At 31.7% G+C, this 17318-nt stretch overlaps 1 protein-coding gene across 3 annotated transcripts in view; it reads right to left on the minus strand.

Annotated features, from left to right (window-relative positions):
• SEMA3A (semaphorin 3A) overlaps nt 1-17318 on the minus strand; it is a 465628-nt gene that overhangs the window by 90050 nt on the left and 358260 nt on the right. For all 3 annotated transcript variants that reach the window (XM_049641371.1, XM_049641370.1, XM_049641368.1), the window contains one exon: nt 2790-2883. In XM_049641371.1, coding sequence (XP_049497328.1) covers nt 2790-2883 — 94 coding nt within the window. The remainder of the gene's footprint in view (nt 1-2789; nt 2884-17318) is intronic.

Raw genomic sequence — 17318 nt, forward strand, 5'->3', positions numbered from 1 at the left:
ATATTTACAGGTAGATGAAATAAAAAATACTTAAAAATAAATACTGGAACTATTTCATATTGACAAAATGATTTTTATTAAAGGAGATTTGAAAAAGTAACTTTACTAAGGTCATTTAAAAACTTAGGACCTGTTACAGGATTTGGAGACTTAATTTAGTAGCTATGCATGGCTAAGGAAAGAATCCATATGTTTTGTGGTCATCGGCTTAAAAACCATTTTGAAAAGAAGTTATACTAAACCTTGATAAATTTCATGAACTAATTTTTTAAGCTGTCATCTGGCTTTCAAGCTTATTACTGGTTGAAACTGCTTACTAGGGGGACTAGTGACATAAAAAGTATCTGCTGTCAGGATTCAGCTAACCAGTTTATAGGTGGTTTGAGCCAAACATGAAACTTTATTTCCTAGTACTGGGAACAGAAACAGCCCGGGACTACCTTGAAAATTTCTCTTATGTGCTGAAATAAGGAGAATCTATTCAGTCTTTTGGGCAGACAGGCTTTCCCAACAGGCAATCTCTAATACACAATGTACTACCTGTATATTTCAGAGACAGTTCTTACTGTTGTATGTAAAAGTTTGGGAAAATATTCATGTTGAAAAAACTCCATTAAATCATCAAGCACTCTTTTTAAAAAATCACAAGAGAAAATGCCAAAAAAACCCACCAAGGGGAATTAAGTGTACTATGAGAAGAATTTATAGCACAGTTATAAGGAAAGCAAGTAACAAAGTCACAGCTCTTGAATGAAAATGATGTTCCAGAGATTTTGAGGGATTTTCATTTTTCTGTACCTTGCTATTTAGCTGATTCAGAAATTAATTTATGTGGGCTTGAATAGTTTTCCTTGTCAATAAGCACTAAATACCTCTAAATGTTACTCAACTATTTGACCATATCAGAGAGCTGAGGTCTGGATTTCCATTTGAAAGCTGCTTCTTTTTTAGCCACACATCCTTTCCTTGATTCATGAAACTTCCATCAATCTCTTTTCCTTTTCACAACCCTAAACAGCTTTTTCAAAGAAATTCTAATATAAAACCAAAACTATGGAGTTTCATATTCTTTGTGGACTTGTGTGGTTGCATACCATATGAACTATGTAATACTTACTTGTCATCATCCTTTCTCGATGGAATATTAAAATAAATAATCAAGCAAATCCCCACGGAGAAACATACCACAAATTAAAGCTGCTTTAGGCACGAGTTAACATACTGCTTTTTGAACAATATCTATCTTTTTTTCTTCAGTATGCAATTTAAATAAGTACAGGCTGCAAGTTTGCGCAAGGTAGAACTCCTCCCCTTTGTTTAAGACAACTTTCAAATTTCTGTGTGTGCACTTAAGGAAGTTTTCTACATGTAATCACTAGGCCAGCTGTGAAGAGGAAAATTATAAGTGTGCTACGTTTGCTGCATTCCTCCAGGTCTTAAACTTTTGTTAAAATGCTTCATGAATGTATCAAATGGACTGCAATTGTCTACATTTGAAAAGCAATAGAGGAGATAATTCATGTTGTACTTTTCTCATTCTTAATAGAAAAGAGATCAGAGATCAGCGGAACATACTAGTAAACACTAGAGAATAGTGGTAAAAATAGATCTTCATAGTTAATGCTGTAGTCAATATGACTAGAGTTTATTTTGCTAAGTAGAAAAAAAAGTTATTTTTTAGAAACTAAAGACTGACAAAATTGAAACTTATGACATATCAAATAATAACCTAAATTTACTTTTTAAAAATCTAGATTTATTATGCAAAATTCAATTAGAAATGTTATGCTTGATGAGTTTCACTACCATTTTTGTTATGTTATGAAATAATTACCTTCTATATTTTCTAGAAAAGGAAACAAAAAAGGAAAGAAAACGAAAGTTATATAATTTCTACATGATCATATAGAAAAATGTATTCAGGAACAGACTAATGACTCAGAATCTTTTGTGTTTTTGTTTGTTAGCATGCCTAAAAGTCCAAAAAAAAGAAAAAAAGAAAAAAAGAAAAATTGTTTAATGATGTATCACCTTTTTTTCACGTGTTTATTTAGTGGTAGTCTAAAGGTGATTAAAAGTATGTGGAAAGAATTCTTTATTTTTCAATACAGACTAAAGTTTTCTCCCTCTTTAGCTTACTTCAATCTTTCTATCTCCATCCTTTGAAGTATGACTAAGGATTCCCCACCCATCTGCATTGCTGAAGGAAAAGAAGAAAGAAGACAACCAGAAAAAGATGGTTAGAGGCAAGTGTAGAGGAAATACATTAAATGTTTTGTTAGATTAAAAACATGGCGTAAAGCAAAAAACAAAAAAAAAAGATGAATAGTGAAGTCCTTCATTTATTCGAGGTGACACAATAGGTTCTCTGAGAATTGTATGACCATTAAAACTGTATGATTACAATGAACAAAGACAGACAATCTCATTCTTTCCTTCTGACTTGTCAAAATTCTCCCTTGAAACTCCTCTTTTATAAAAAGAAAACCAAAACGACTTACTCACAGATAAGAATTTTAAAGTCTTAGTGGAAATGTATGGTGACAGCACAGGCAATTTTAAGGACACGTATTAAACCATTTTGATTAAAAAGAATCACAGACCAAACAGTGCAATAATCAAAGGAGCATTTAGTATTTTTTTTTTTCATTTTCAAAATATTTGAAAATATCTCAACTGGCATCCTCCTAAAATAGTTTGTGATTAGTAATGGAAAATGTTGGTATATAAAAAGGAACAATCTGGTTATTATCTATAGAAAATTCACTGTTTAATTGTTGACCACGCACCTATTAAAAGAGATGCCGTCAGCAGTTTAGGGTCATATGGACTCTTCCCACGGCCATTTTCAAAATGGGAGTCCTCCAGCTTAAAAATGTTATCCTGTAGAAAAGAGAAAGAAGGGGTGAATTTATTTAAAACAAGAGCTATGTCAACATACCTGTTAATCAGAGAGAGGTTGAGCATTTGTGTCTACCATCAAGAAGTATTATTTGTGTGAACTTTAGAGATGGCAAAATAATTTAAGTGGATTAAAACCAACTATTAGTAGCAAGCATTTACTTAGCTCAGTGATTATTAGTACCAATTAGCACGTTTCAGGTAATAATGTATAAATGAATTCTAAAGAATGAGACCAGTCGTGATAAGAATAGAGTGATCATTTTATCACATAGGTATGCCAACCATGACCCTAATGACTCTTGAAGGAAAGAATTTTAAATTTAAATGATTCTTTTTCTTCCTTCACATAGAGGAAAATATAGCAATTCACTACATTAGATATCTAGAATAAGACAGATTATCTTACTTTTCTGTATGTACTTTCCAGAAGGAAATGCTAATTAGCCATAGCAGTCACTTGACCCACTCCATTGTTCCCTCAACTTTTCTGTTTATGTTTCTCGAGCATTTTTAAATTACTCACACTAGAAGGTGGAAGATACCTGAAACTATCTTTCTCAATTTCTGTAAGTGTGAAATATCACACTGTATGTTATGGAAGGTGTTGCCTGAAGGTAGTGTCATCAGAACAATAGCACAGAGGTGACATATTTTTATCACAGGAAAACCTGCTCAGCTGAGGCTCAGGTACCCAGAAACTGGAACATTTGACTACATACAGAAATAATCACAAGTACCATGGTAGAAAATATCCAGAAAGCACTGCAACAAAAGCCTTAATAAGGAAGTAAGTAACTCATGACTGAGACCCCATCTCAGCTACTGAAATGTCTATGTGACCATGGAGTAAACCGGGGAGAGGGGTAATTTCTAAACACTCTTCTTAGAACCAAATGCTCTGGGAATTAATTAGGTCAGAATATACATGCTTTTTCCAGTAGCACATTAACTTGTCCACAGGCTGAAATAAAATAGCTTTTTTGGCAATTTCTCTACAATTCACATAAAGTATTTTCTATCTCCTTAGAATAATAAAGGGTATTCATTTTATGGCCAATAAAGATCACTTTATTTAACATTTAATATTTCTGATGGAGCTAATGGCAGGGTTTCAAATCATGACTCTTAAAATTCATTTGAGTTAGAAAAGAAGAGAGAAAAAGGAAGCCAACCAACAGTGTTTTCCATCTTTATTACTGTGAGTGAGAATCACTGATTTTAGCCTTTTTTGCAGTGATTCTGTATTTGGTAATAAGCTATCCCCTAGTTATGATGGTCGTTTAGCTGAGTTCTGAAATATACAGAGCACAAAAATTTATGGGGTTTCTCAGAATTGTGCTAAGGTGCAGTGGGAAGGGCAGTGAGTCAGAAGTCAGGCCCACCTGGCTCAATGATTAGCTCTGTTATTTTTTTGTCACCTATTAATGTCTCTGAGCCCTAGGTCTCTAAAAGTCAATGGCAATAGGATATGTAACCTCACATGTTTAAGGATTGAAGAACTGAAACAAAGCATTTTTGAAGCAGCAAAATAAAAAAAAAACACAAATTATTTTTACTTTAATACTGTTCATATAACCACTATAACCAAAGATTATTCAAATTTAGCACATATCGTTATCATTATTGTAAACTTTCCTAGTATAATTTGAAAGAAATATTACTTTAAGACAGTTATGTGAGTTAGAAAATTATAAACCTATTTACAGATACAAATTTATCATAGGCACATATTAAAATTATAATATGAAACTTGACATATGCCAAGAAAAAGTACAGAAGAATCTCTTGAGTATTACTTAGATTATTTTGATAAAAATTAGGTAATAAACCGAAATTTTCTCAGTAAAAGATACACACTCTGTTGCCACAAATCACAGAAAATGTTATTAAAATTTGTATGATTATTTCTCACAATAAGGAAGCAGTAAGGAGAAGTGATGGTGTGGCTGAAAATACTGTTATAAATATTATTATAAATTTCTTGTCCTCATAAGACATTTTATGACACTGACAAAGACAGAGGAGCCATCCATCAAAGTAGGAGTCACTGAATGTCTGGGATCATGTGTCCAAGTTAATAAGACAATGCCAAGGTAGATAAGAAGTACTTCCAACCTCATGTTTAATATTTGATTTACAAGGTAAAGGATTAAACTTCACAGAAGAGAGTTTAAGCATGTCAGTTATGGTTCGAGAGAAGATGAAAAATTACCTTTTGCCATGGTGTCAGATAATGTGCTCAAAGCTGGCCTTTTCCTTTCCCCTTTTTCCTTTAAATGTAACTCTTACCCAAATTTCTGGGTATCCATCATGTAATTCTATATTCTTACACAGCTTTACTAAAGGGCAAAACATTGAATTTCCTTTCCAGCCTACAGACAAGGGAGCCTGGAATAAGTATAATTCAATTTCTGAATAGGAAGGTAAAAGACTTTTCTTACACACAAATGTTTATAGTGTAAAATTCATACCCATTACATATAATAATGGGGTGCAAAGGTGTTGGTATCAGACAGAACCAAGTATTATCCCGGATCTTTCTTTTATTAATTCTGGGCCTCAGGCAACTCCTACACCCTTCTGAAATTCCAATTAGTATGCACTCAAAAAATATTCATTAACTTCATTTTTCCATTGTCTATAGTTGCCACAATAAAAACATTCTTTCCTATATCGATTGATATCTCTTGTGCCACATTGGGAATGCCTGCCTATATTTTCACTGGTAGAAATTAGGATAGCTATTGAAAATATATGTAAATGCCTTGGACTCCCAAGATGCACTGAAAATCTTTCTTATGTACAACTAGATCACAGTCTAGTTCAAAAGCTTACCTGAGAAAAATATCACGAATATGTGTAACATTTCTCAACTAAAATACACTATCCTTTTAATATGTCTGATGTGATTCATAAGAAACAACTATAATGCTGTTTTTTGTCTTGTAAGCAAGACCTATTAGATGTGTGAAGATATTAACCCGTTGTAAGAGAAAGAAAGAAAGAAAGAAAGAAAGAAAGAAAGAAAGAAAGAAAAAGGCTCTGTGTGTTAATATAACTGAAGAATAACACCCTATGTTGTCATATGTAACATATCACATAGAAAACCGTCTGGCTGGGCTTAGAAGGGCTTTTGAAATCTGATTGCTATTCAATGATTTTCTGTTTTAAAAGTATTATATAGATCACACATGTGAGTAATAAGACCAGAAATCCTAAGACCAAGGTATACAATTAAACTTCATAGTTTCTATGTCTTATTTGGGCTGAAGTGATTTTCATTTTTAGAAATCCATGAACAAAAATCTAGCTGCATGGATTCTAATTGCTTTAGCAGATACTATGAGCATATCATATAAGTTATTGGGCTATATTTTATTACATGATTGCATCAGTTTTCAGCAACTATTTTTAGCTTTCAAGACCACTCATTCCCCTTTGTCTTTTGGATTTCCTGAATGTTATTAGACTGTGGTGAGGTAAGGCATTAGAGGAAATAATAACTGTGCTAATGTCTAATCCAAAGTCTTATAAATTATAAACCATTGGTGACATCATGGCAATAAATTTCCGAAATCTCAATCTTCCCCAAGTAATAAATTTGGGGCACAGAGTTGTAATTTTAGTTGTTTTATTTAATGATTAAAACATAAATGATGTTTGTAAAAAAGAAAAGAAAAAAAGGAAAAGAAAATCCTACATATATGTGACTGAATGACCATTTTGGGTGGGAAACTAAATAAAATTAAGTCAAACCAATACTTGGAAAGTATTTAAAAACATATACTATTCTGTTTTCTTTCAAATTGCTCTTTCTCCTCTCTTGCTCCTTGTAAAGGACACCTTGTTTGCCAGTTATACTGAATTATCAAAATTTCCCTGGTCACACTATTCTTTTTCTCATCCCTGCCTGAGACCTCTTTCTTCTCTACTCACTTACTCTCAGCCCTCAACCCCAGGGTGAACTTCCTTTCCTTTAAGAGTAAATTAAAAAGTCTCTTCCTAGGAGAAGTCTTCAGAGATTCTTGCAGATATAATTTATTAGCTTCCTTTGTGCATATCCTAATTAACAATACTATGCAGGCAATGACTATATTGGCTTCAGCAAAGACGGGATGTAATAGGATCTCACAGGAAATATTGTGGCATAGTGTATTTTGCCCAAAGGAGATGCTTTTGTGGATCAAATTCATCTGGAATTTACTTTTCCTAAAAAGGTGACTAGATCTATGTTGTGCAATATTATAGCCACAAGCCACATGCGGCTGTTTAATTAATTAAAACTAAAAAGTCCATTCCTCAGTTATACTAGCTACATTTCAAGTGCTCAATAGTCACATGAGGTCTGTGAATACAGTACTGAATAGATGCAAACATTTCCACTGTCAGAGAAGTTCTATTGGACAAGGTAGCTCTGGTCCAGAATTCTATTCCCTTAAAAATCCATGAAATGTACAAGGAGGAATCATACTAGAAAGACAGTATAGTTTTTACTAACCAGGGTTATACTAACATTTAATGGCAGTAGAGATGAATATAGGTCCTGAATATTCTTGTGTGTCATTCTTCCATTTGAACCACTTTTCTCCAATCTATGCAGTTATACATTTTACCCATTATTTAAAGTTTAGGTCATGATACACAATCCATTAAATGTTTATTGATTTTACACAGCAGAAAAAATATTTTCTCCCTGAAACTTGCATAGCAATCTATTCATACCCTCTCAGTGTCATTTGTTACTTTTAGCGTTGATATTCCATGGTGCACGTTTTTTTTTTTTTTCCTATTAAATTATTTTGAGTACAGGAAAAGATATTATTTGCCAAATACTAAAATAGAACTTTGCACTGAGTTAAAGCTCAGTGAAAAAAATGAGTGAATAAATGAGTAACTGACTGAGTCAAAGAGGCTCTGTAGAAAGACTATATCCCAGGGATAGAAAGGACATAAGCCCCGGCTCTAGGGGCTAATAATTTAAGGATATGACCAGACAAACACAAATGTGTGGTAGAGGAAGACTACAAAATTCAAATATTAAGGCAAGTTTCAAAGTGAGTTTTAGGGGAAATATGATACAAGTTAACTTTTTCATGTTATGTTACTGTTAATATATTATTGACACTTATCATACACTTCCAATATGAGTTTACTCTTACTATAAATGATAAAAATAAAACCTAGTGACAAAGGGTATAACCTTAGAGTCCTTTTTGTTTGTACATCCCTATTCCTCTTTAATTTTCATTGGGCCTTATTCATAAATATTACCCCTCTTAATAGAGAAATCTTCATCGAGGGTAAAATGACCAGAATGTTCCTCTGCAAAACTTTAAAAAAAAATTTTAAACATTTATTCATTTTTGAAAGACAGAGACAGACAGAGTGCAAGCCAGAAAGGGATAGAGAGAAAGGGAGACAGAACTTGAAGCAGGCTCCAGGCTCTGAGCTGTCAGCACAGAGCCTGACATCGGCTGGAACTCACCAGCTGTGAGATCATGACCTGAGCTAAAGTCGGACACTTAACCAAATGAGCCACCCAGGCGCCCCCTACTCTGCAAAACTTTAAAAACCTTTTCGCCAATGTTCTATTTCTCCTGTGTATCCTATCATTCTGGTATAACCTCACCATTTTGTACTCAACAGAAATTACTTCAAGTAATCTCTTAGATATATGCAAGGGGAATAAATAGCATATGAGAGGAGCTGTGTGCACTTGCTAAATGTAATTTTCTATTTATAAAAATACATAATTTCTTACTGGCATTTTCATCTTTGGATCTATTTTGGAAACTTCCTAATATATATAAATTTTATGAAACACTAATATAAATAATAATTAATATGCTAAATACATATTGAGCTGTAACTAAGAATTATGTTTGAAATGTGAAAGTAAAATGTCTATTTAATTCAATGGGGCATACGAGAAATTACAACAAAAATTATATAGCAATAGCATATTATACACACACACACACACACACACACACACACTATTACAATGCTTATAAAGCTATTTGGTGGCTATTTCACTTAACAATAAACATAGTAAATGTTAATGGTGCCCTAGTATTTCAAGTATATTATTTCGGTTTAATCTTCAAATAAGCCAATTATTATTATACCAGCTTTATAGCTGAGAAGCTGAGACATTTTACATATAATAATCAAAACCACAAAGCTGATAAGTGACCAAATAAGAATTTGATAACAGAACTCTTTCAAATCCATGTTTTTAACCACTACATTAAAATGGATTTACCATATATATTATTTGAGACATACCCAAAAATAGTAGAAAGTGGAAACCACAGGAGTTCAAAATGGAGCTAATTTTCTGAGGAAAGGCTTTACTTGATTTCATCCTTAAAAGATGTATTTTGGGGAGAGATGAGTGTATCTGTGAGCATGCATGTGTGCGTATATGTGTGCATTAGCTGTGGGTGCAGAGGGTCAGAGGAGCTCATAGAGGGAGGGCAGACGAAGCAGATTATTCTATCTAGGGGAAACAGCATGAATAAAATTCCCTCAAAAATAAGTTCCTATTAGATAAATAACAAAGTCGAGTTTAGACAATGAGGAATATATACATACATTAAGAGATAAGGCTGAAAAATACATTTGGAGTCCAACTGTGGAAAGTTTTCTGTGCCAAAATAAGCACATTAGTGTGTATTCAGAAGGTGTCAGTGACACAGCGATAATTTTAGCTGGAGAACAATAACATCAAAGAGGTGTAATATTATGATGAATCTGACAGTGATGTGCAGGATGATTTAGAGACATACGTGCCTGGTGGCAGGAAAAGAACGAATGCCATAGTCTGGGGAGAGGAGAATTAGGTCTTGTTACACATTGCAGCAATTTAAAGGAATTTTGTATGCTGTAGGTTGTGTCTTGGTCAAGTTGTTTGGTCTAGCTCCTATGTAGCTCAATTTTTTTTTTTTTTTAACTTGTTACATCAGAATCATCTTTCCTCAAGAAAACTGAAGCTAAGCATATACATGTTTTATAAGTAGTCTTTAGGGTTTATTCATTTTATGTAGTTAAAGAGTTTCCAAATTAGTTATTCTATAAAGACTTTTCTGTTTCTAACATGGTGTGATTCTTTATCCTATCACTCTGAACTTGGGACATTAGCTTCTAGTTCTTTGTCCCCTCTCTCCTTAAGCATAATGCAGAGCATTATCTAGATTTTTAAAACCCATTTCCTTTGCATTCTCTATACACTGTTACTTAGAATTCATTTATTTTTATGAATTCAGCTTCTGAACTTCAATCTCAATCCTTCTGCTATTCTAATAATTCAAACTTAGTTTCCTGGCCTGTTTGAATCACCTTATTCTCCATAGTTATTTCAAAGCTGAGAACTTTTAAAAGTCCTTGGCTCTTCAAGAAAATATAAGACCAATTACAAATAATAAACTTCATAAAAACTAGTCTGTCAGAAAGTTATTGGATTTATACATTGTAGGAAGATACAAAAGAAGTGTAACTGTGGTCTGTGTTACTGTATGCTATATAAATAAAGCAAACATAACGTGCTGCACCGATTATAATGTATGAATCTGCCTTATATTTTATGACTTTAGCCATTTCATATCATATTAGAATTTTATCTTTCTCTGCAATAAAAGAAACAAAACATCGCTGCAATTACATGACTGCTAATTATAAATAAAAATCCCAGACAAACCTCAGTGAAAGACTGAAAGAGAGATTAAAAAAAGGATTAATACCTGTAAGGATTTTTAGGTCTGAATATACTAACAATACCTTCTTTTCATGTTAATAGTTTCGAGTAGTTTTAGATATATAATAACTATACTATTTGGTTTTAAATCCAAAATGTAGTACTTTGACGCTAAAATACCATTATTATGCTTATTCAATAATTGCCAATAAGTTTTTAAAGACAAATGCCTTGGAAAGGGAATTTTCCTAAGTACAGCTACAAAACCAGCTATATAACTGTTGTAACAAAAATGAATTTTATCTATTAAAAATAAAAATGTGCCAGTTATATAAAATATAGTCTAGTTTAATATTCATGATCTATGATCACTCACTAGATACATTCGGGCAGACTTTACTGAATATAATTTCTGTTTCCCATAAGTTCCTAGGATCCAAAATACAGGAAGGATAACATCATCAGGGTAGACAACATTCTCATTAAGTTCATCTGCAGGTTAAACCTAAGCAGGGATCATTGGCCCCTGGCCTCACTGATTTTAATGTCTATCATTTGTCCAAGCACTGTTTTAGTATGGCAGAAATCTTACCTCTGAAATTGGTCTCCAGAGGTCCTATGGCTTTTCAGTGGTCCAGAATATACCTGTTGTTTGTAGTTTGGTAGATGTGACACAATATTACTGTTCATGGATTATGAAATACAGATTTTATGACTCATTGTGCTAATTACTGATTATTTTGGAAGTGCCAATATTTGTATCTATGAAATGGGAAATAATCCACAGATTTACTTCAAGGATTAAATGAAATATATTGTATATTAATATAGAGAAGCATATTTAAACCATATAGATATCTAGTTAATTATTATTCTGATGATTATAAATAGACAACAAATGCTACATCTTTGCTATGATAGCATGTCGATAACCCATTTTCAATGATAATAATAGCTAATACCTGTTAAGCAACTCTTGGCAAACACAGTCTCCTAAGTGCTTTATAGGTATTACGTTTCAACCTCACTATACCCCTTAAAACACATAGTGTGATTATCCTAGTTTTGTAGATGAAGTAACAAAGACAAAAAATGACTTGTCTAAGGTCACACACATAGCTAGTACGTAACACAGCCAGGTAACCAATTTCTAAAATCAGTAATAACTGGAGAGATTAAAAAAAACGATTTTTTTTGTGCTTGATTTGCACAACCATGTTATTTCATCAAACATAAATGCTGAATACACATCAAACATAAAATGCTGTTATAATATTATCTCTTAACTGCATCTTACTTCATGAATACACATCACACATTAAAACATTTGTTATAATATCTCTTAACTCAATTTTGCATTCCCTGTAGTTCATGCATATGTTAGGCCTTGAATGAATCTTAACTAAATTGATCATGACAGATAACACTATATTTAATATAGTTCTTGCATTATACTATTAATATAGCAAAAACAAGCAAAATCAATTAACATATTTCTAACCTTGTTTGAAGAAAAAATACATGAAACTACTTTGTTTCCAAGTCTGTGAAAAATTAGTCTGTGAAAAATTATTCATTGTCTTCCTAGTAACAATATACAGTCCTTACAGCTGGATTAAATAGGATTTGCCCTCTAAATTTAAGGAACCTGAATTTATCTGGGTTCCTCAAACAAACAGTGACATAATTCATCTGCTTTTTGTCATCATTAAAATTAATGGTATAAACCAAGGAAAACGGAAAGCATATGTGTTCATACTTCATGTAGATTATGCTTTTAATAGGAGCTTAATTTGAGTTTATGCAGATATCACATACCTGTCATAATTATTCAGCTATGAATGCCTGTTAATTCCCAAGGTATATAACAATGAAAGGAAAAATTCTATATTAGCTAGAATGAAAAATTACAGAACATGAACAATTTACTCTACAGTGTTTTGCCCTAGTGAGACATGGTAAAGTAAGTTCAACCACAGAGCAAATCAATGGCTCACCAAAAATAAAATAGTGGAACAATTCACTTGATCGTTCTTTCCATGTGCTTTTTAAGTCTTCTATGTTGAAAGCACAGTTACTTTTTCACTAGCCATCTTATCATTTCATAAAGCATCAGAGATTTTTTTATCCTAAACTGTGAAAGTACAGCGCTCACTTTTTGCTAGTTCTTTTTATAAATGTGTTTGTCACATCCATGATTAGACACCACTGGGAATTTTTATCAACTTAAATGTAGATATGTCAATAGAAATAAGCATATGTACTGTAGGAAGTATTAAAATCTACTCATATGGATTCTTTACATTTCAAGATTTTTTAATAGATACTATCTGGGAAATGATGAGGCCAATAGAATTAACATTTTATTTATGCCAAGTTATGCTTAAGTGAAGCCTGGTTACTCAAGTACTATCATAATCATTTGCAAATATATGATTTTCTTTTAGCAAATTAGAAAATATTGAAATACTAATTGTTTTGGCAGAGGTATTATAGGAGAGAATCCTATAAATTCTTTGTGAGAATATACATTTTAGAGAATAATTTGGGAAATAGTTTAGTTTTGGAAATAGATACAAATGGAAAAAAAGGCAAAAAATAAAAATTAAAACAAGATAGAATTCACCATGAAATTTAGAACACTGAAAAAAAAATACCAGTAACAAGAGGGTGATAAATTATGTCATATCTACATAATTGATTATAATGCAGGCATAGAATATATACATCTATTAAATATTTTATTTACATATTAAATATGTTATTATTACCTATTAACATATCGCCAAAGCAATAATGCAACAACTGTGTTAAGATGCATGAAAAAAAATGGAAGGAAATTCATTATGATATTAAGTCTCTAGCTTACATTATTTGGGTATTTTTTTCTGTTTGTATCATTTTGATTTCTCTTAATATTGTATACAATAATCATGCAGCTCATACATTAAAAAACAACAGGGTCTCTATATCCTACTATCTAAGTAAATCTTCAAATTGGCAGTGCATGGACTGAATCTGACCTGGCGACATGCTTTATTTGTTGGGCTCAGATTTTGAAGTCTTGAAACTGAATATCTTTTCATGAGACTTAGGACTTTTCATGGGATAACCCCTTTCCACTGTTCCCCACTGTTTTGAGTTTCTTTCTCCATCTTTTTATGTCACCTGCATGATCACCATAGGCATTTGAGTTTGCAACCCCTATAAAGCATTGTAGCTTAACTTAATCACCAACAAATACACTGCATTTATATCTAATAGTCTCCATTTTTTAGATTTACTTCATATAACAAAGTCCTCACAAGGAATGTGGTCATGCTCATATATCTCATGTTAGAAGTACTATAAGGTTTAGCAATTAATCATGGTTAAACACAGAAGTTAATGGGGACTTCAAAGTGACTCGAAACTCTAATTGTCATAGTATCATAAATCTCCATAGCTTTTTGCTCATTCTTTCCATATAATTAAGTTGATCTATATACATACTGTTAACAATATCTCATTTATTAAAAAATGGGTGGTTCCAAATATGTACATCTAAATTAATTACCCAGAATCTTTAAGAGTCGAGCTTTAAATGTGTATAGTTAACTATTGAAAAATACAGGCAAAGCAGTCCTTATGGAAATACCCAGATGTTGAGTGGCTTCTTTTGCTTTCAAATTAATGACCATGGAGACATTCTATATCATACAGTGAGTTGACTTTTGGGTCATTATTTCTAATCTATTACAGTAAAAACATGAATTATTTATAAATGAATCTCACTGGAATTAGTTTCTGGCTATAAAGCAAGATTTCTTTGTTATCAAATAAACATTTATAATTAAATAATCTAGGATAAATCAAGTATTTTTATTTGGTTTATTAAGTAGAATGTCTGATGTTGAAAATTAAACTGTACATCTAAAATTACCATTCACGTGGTTTGGAAATTTATAGAATTTTAAGAGACATTTTCGATTAGAGAAAACTGAAACTTTATTATAGATTATTTTAATAGTAGTTGAAAGCTCAATTAATATCTTTCTCAGCTTATTCATGGCCATTTACTCTTCTTAAAAACATACTTTAATCCCTGTCTTTAAGAAATTTAAAGTTTTAGATGTTGGGAGAATGTTACATAAAAATTGAGTGTAGTAAAAATTACTTTGAGTTATAACATATATTCTACCTACTTTGTGTTATACAAATTCAAAGTGAAGAGATAGTTTAAATGAGTTGAATCAAGAATGCACATGATTTATTTGTGGTACACTTAAAAGAATGCTTCAACTTGAACAATAGACAATGTAGGAATAAAAGAGAAGAAAAATTTAGCAAAATTATGTTCTGTCTAGGCAATGTTAAGTAAAAAAAAAAAAAAAAACTGTCAATATTTGCCCAAGTCTATGTTTGATCAGTGTTGATGGGTAATACACATAATTACAATCAGAAAGCCCATAAATAAAAATTATGCTAATGGAAAAGCTGGAAGAAAATATGCAAATATTTTAAAAGTTATGTTGGACTACTGATTATGTCTATGTATGCATTATAGTTATGAATATGCATACACACATGTACATATACACACATACGCATGTATTCTACATGTTTGACCTAATATGTTGCATATAAGCATATAAACAACTTGAACATAACATAATATTATATATTTTTAAATCTTAAGTATGATAGTGGATTTACAAGTATTTTAACATACACATACGAACAGACTATAATGTATACTTTAAAGTCTAAGAAAACAGACCCTTTTCAAAAATTATATTGACTAAACATTCCCTTTTTTCTTCTGCCCTTTTCCTTCTTTTTTTTTTTTTTTTATTTGTCTCGAACAAGATTGAGGATGGCTTGCCTCATGGTGGAAGAAGAAAAAAATACTTGAAGACTCTACCTTTGGGGTAGCTTTTTGGTTTGGCTTGTAGTTTTGCTTTAATTCTGTTCCCTTTACTACTATGTTATCATCAGCTTCCTTATCCATGCTACTGGTGTGTGCTAGCACAAACGAGGAAGAAGTACACGTTCTGGAAAGAGTAGAATATATTATATATGTTTCATTCATTTTCAAATAGTGAATTATTTCTTTGAGCGGCATTCTAGCTGCAAAGCTAAATAACAGTGAAAAGAGACAGGAAATGGGAAGTGCACGAGTCCAAGACGATAACCAAAGAATGGGAATAATAATAAAAAGGCCGTGAGTATATTGTGGAGTAGTAACTCCTGAGGAATTTAGGTAATTTCTAATGTTGTTATCATTACTGAAGAATCCTATAACGCTAAATAAAGCAAAGACTATTTACAAAAGAAATATGTCTTCTTTAGTCATTTAATTTATGATCTTGGATAAAAATGGTATTCTTTAATTTAAGAGGAAAAGGTAATATGACATTACCTTGAAAAAATTTAGGCCTGATGTCCTTTTCAAAGGATGGCCAAAGAAAACCTAAAAGCATCTTGAACGTAGAAAATCTAGGCAAGTATTTATAATGCTCAGTTTTTGAGCTCAAGGAATCCCTGTATGAATCAGTTACTAATTCTAACTCACAAAAAATTCAAGCCGTCTAAAATGTGCACATGGATAGAAAAACTAAATTCTGATTTTGTGGCATTATTAAAACACTGCAGGTGTCATACTCTGAGAGGAGTATTCTGTATATACAAAGTACACAGTTCAATCTTACCCAAATTTTACAGAATCATTTAAACATATAATGCCAATTACTCATATTATTCATTACTGTGCCATCATAGTTATAATAAAAAATTCAGTTTTCATGATCAAAATTTAATATTAGAATTGAACAGGTGGATATTTCTCTTCAAAGAAATACAAAAAAAAAAAAAAACATTTTAAAGCATAGATTATCAGAATGTAAAGGAGGCCCAAATTTGATTGAAAACTGATCACTTATATTATTTTGGCAAATAAACCAATTTCTGATACATAATATTTTCTATCTTTAAATTTATATTAAGGGCATTAAATTATGAATAACTTATAAGAAATTATTTATAATATATATTTACAATATATATTTACTAATATAATTAAATACAAATACAATTAACTAAAGAATAATGTGAAATCATCTTTAAAAATGTGAATTTTTTAATTGCATATAATAAATGTAAATAAAACCAACACAATAACTGATTCAAATAAAGGACAACCGTGGCTTCCAGGAAGTTTAGATTTATTAATATTACCATTTCACAGAGTCCATCAAAATCTATAAAAACAGTAAAATTCAGAGAGGATAAGTAACTATTCGGTATCTGAGCTTTAGAATCTTTTCCAGCAAAAAATCCTGCCTCCTTCCATGGTAACCTTTGTGGATTATGGTTACAACATTTATTCCTAAATCCACAGTTAATTTGGTAAAGGCATTATTCTATAAACAATATAAGCTACATCTCAAGTACCATTATAACTATGTTTAGTTTTGCTGACCTGCTTCAAGTCCAGATTTCTGCTTGGCTGAGCATCAGTGATCATACAAGTGGTGACTGTGTGGTAGCTTTGGAAGCACCAACCATTTCAGCGAAATTGCAGCTGTTATATGTTCAATATCTTGGTTTTTTGAGTCCAGTTTAATTTTATAAAATCACTTACAGTTTTGTTATAGTTCTCTATTTCTTTATCTCTTTCAAGTCTCTAAGTGTTCTTTCTTTCTTTCTTTCTTTCTTTCTTTCTTTCTTTCTTTCTTTC

The sequence above is a fragment of the Panthera uncia genome, chromosome A2 (genome assembly GCF_023721935.1).
Source record: "Panthera uncia isolate 11264 chromosome A2, Puncia_PCG_1.0, whole genome shotgun sequence".
Lineage (NCBI taxonomy): Eukaryota > Metazoa > Chordata > Mammalia > Carnivora > Felidae > Panthera > Panthera uncia.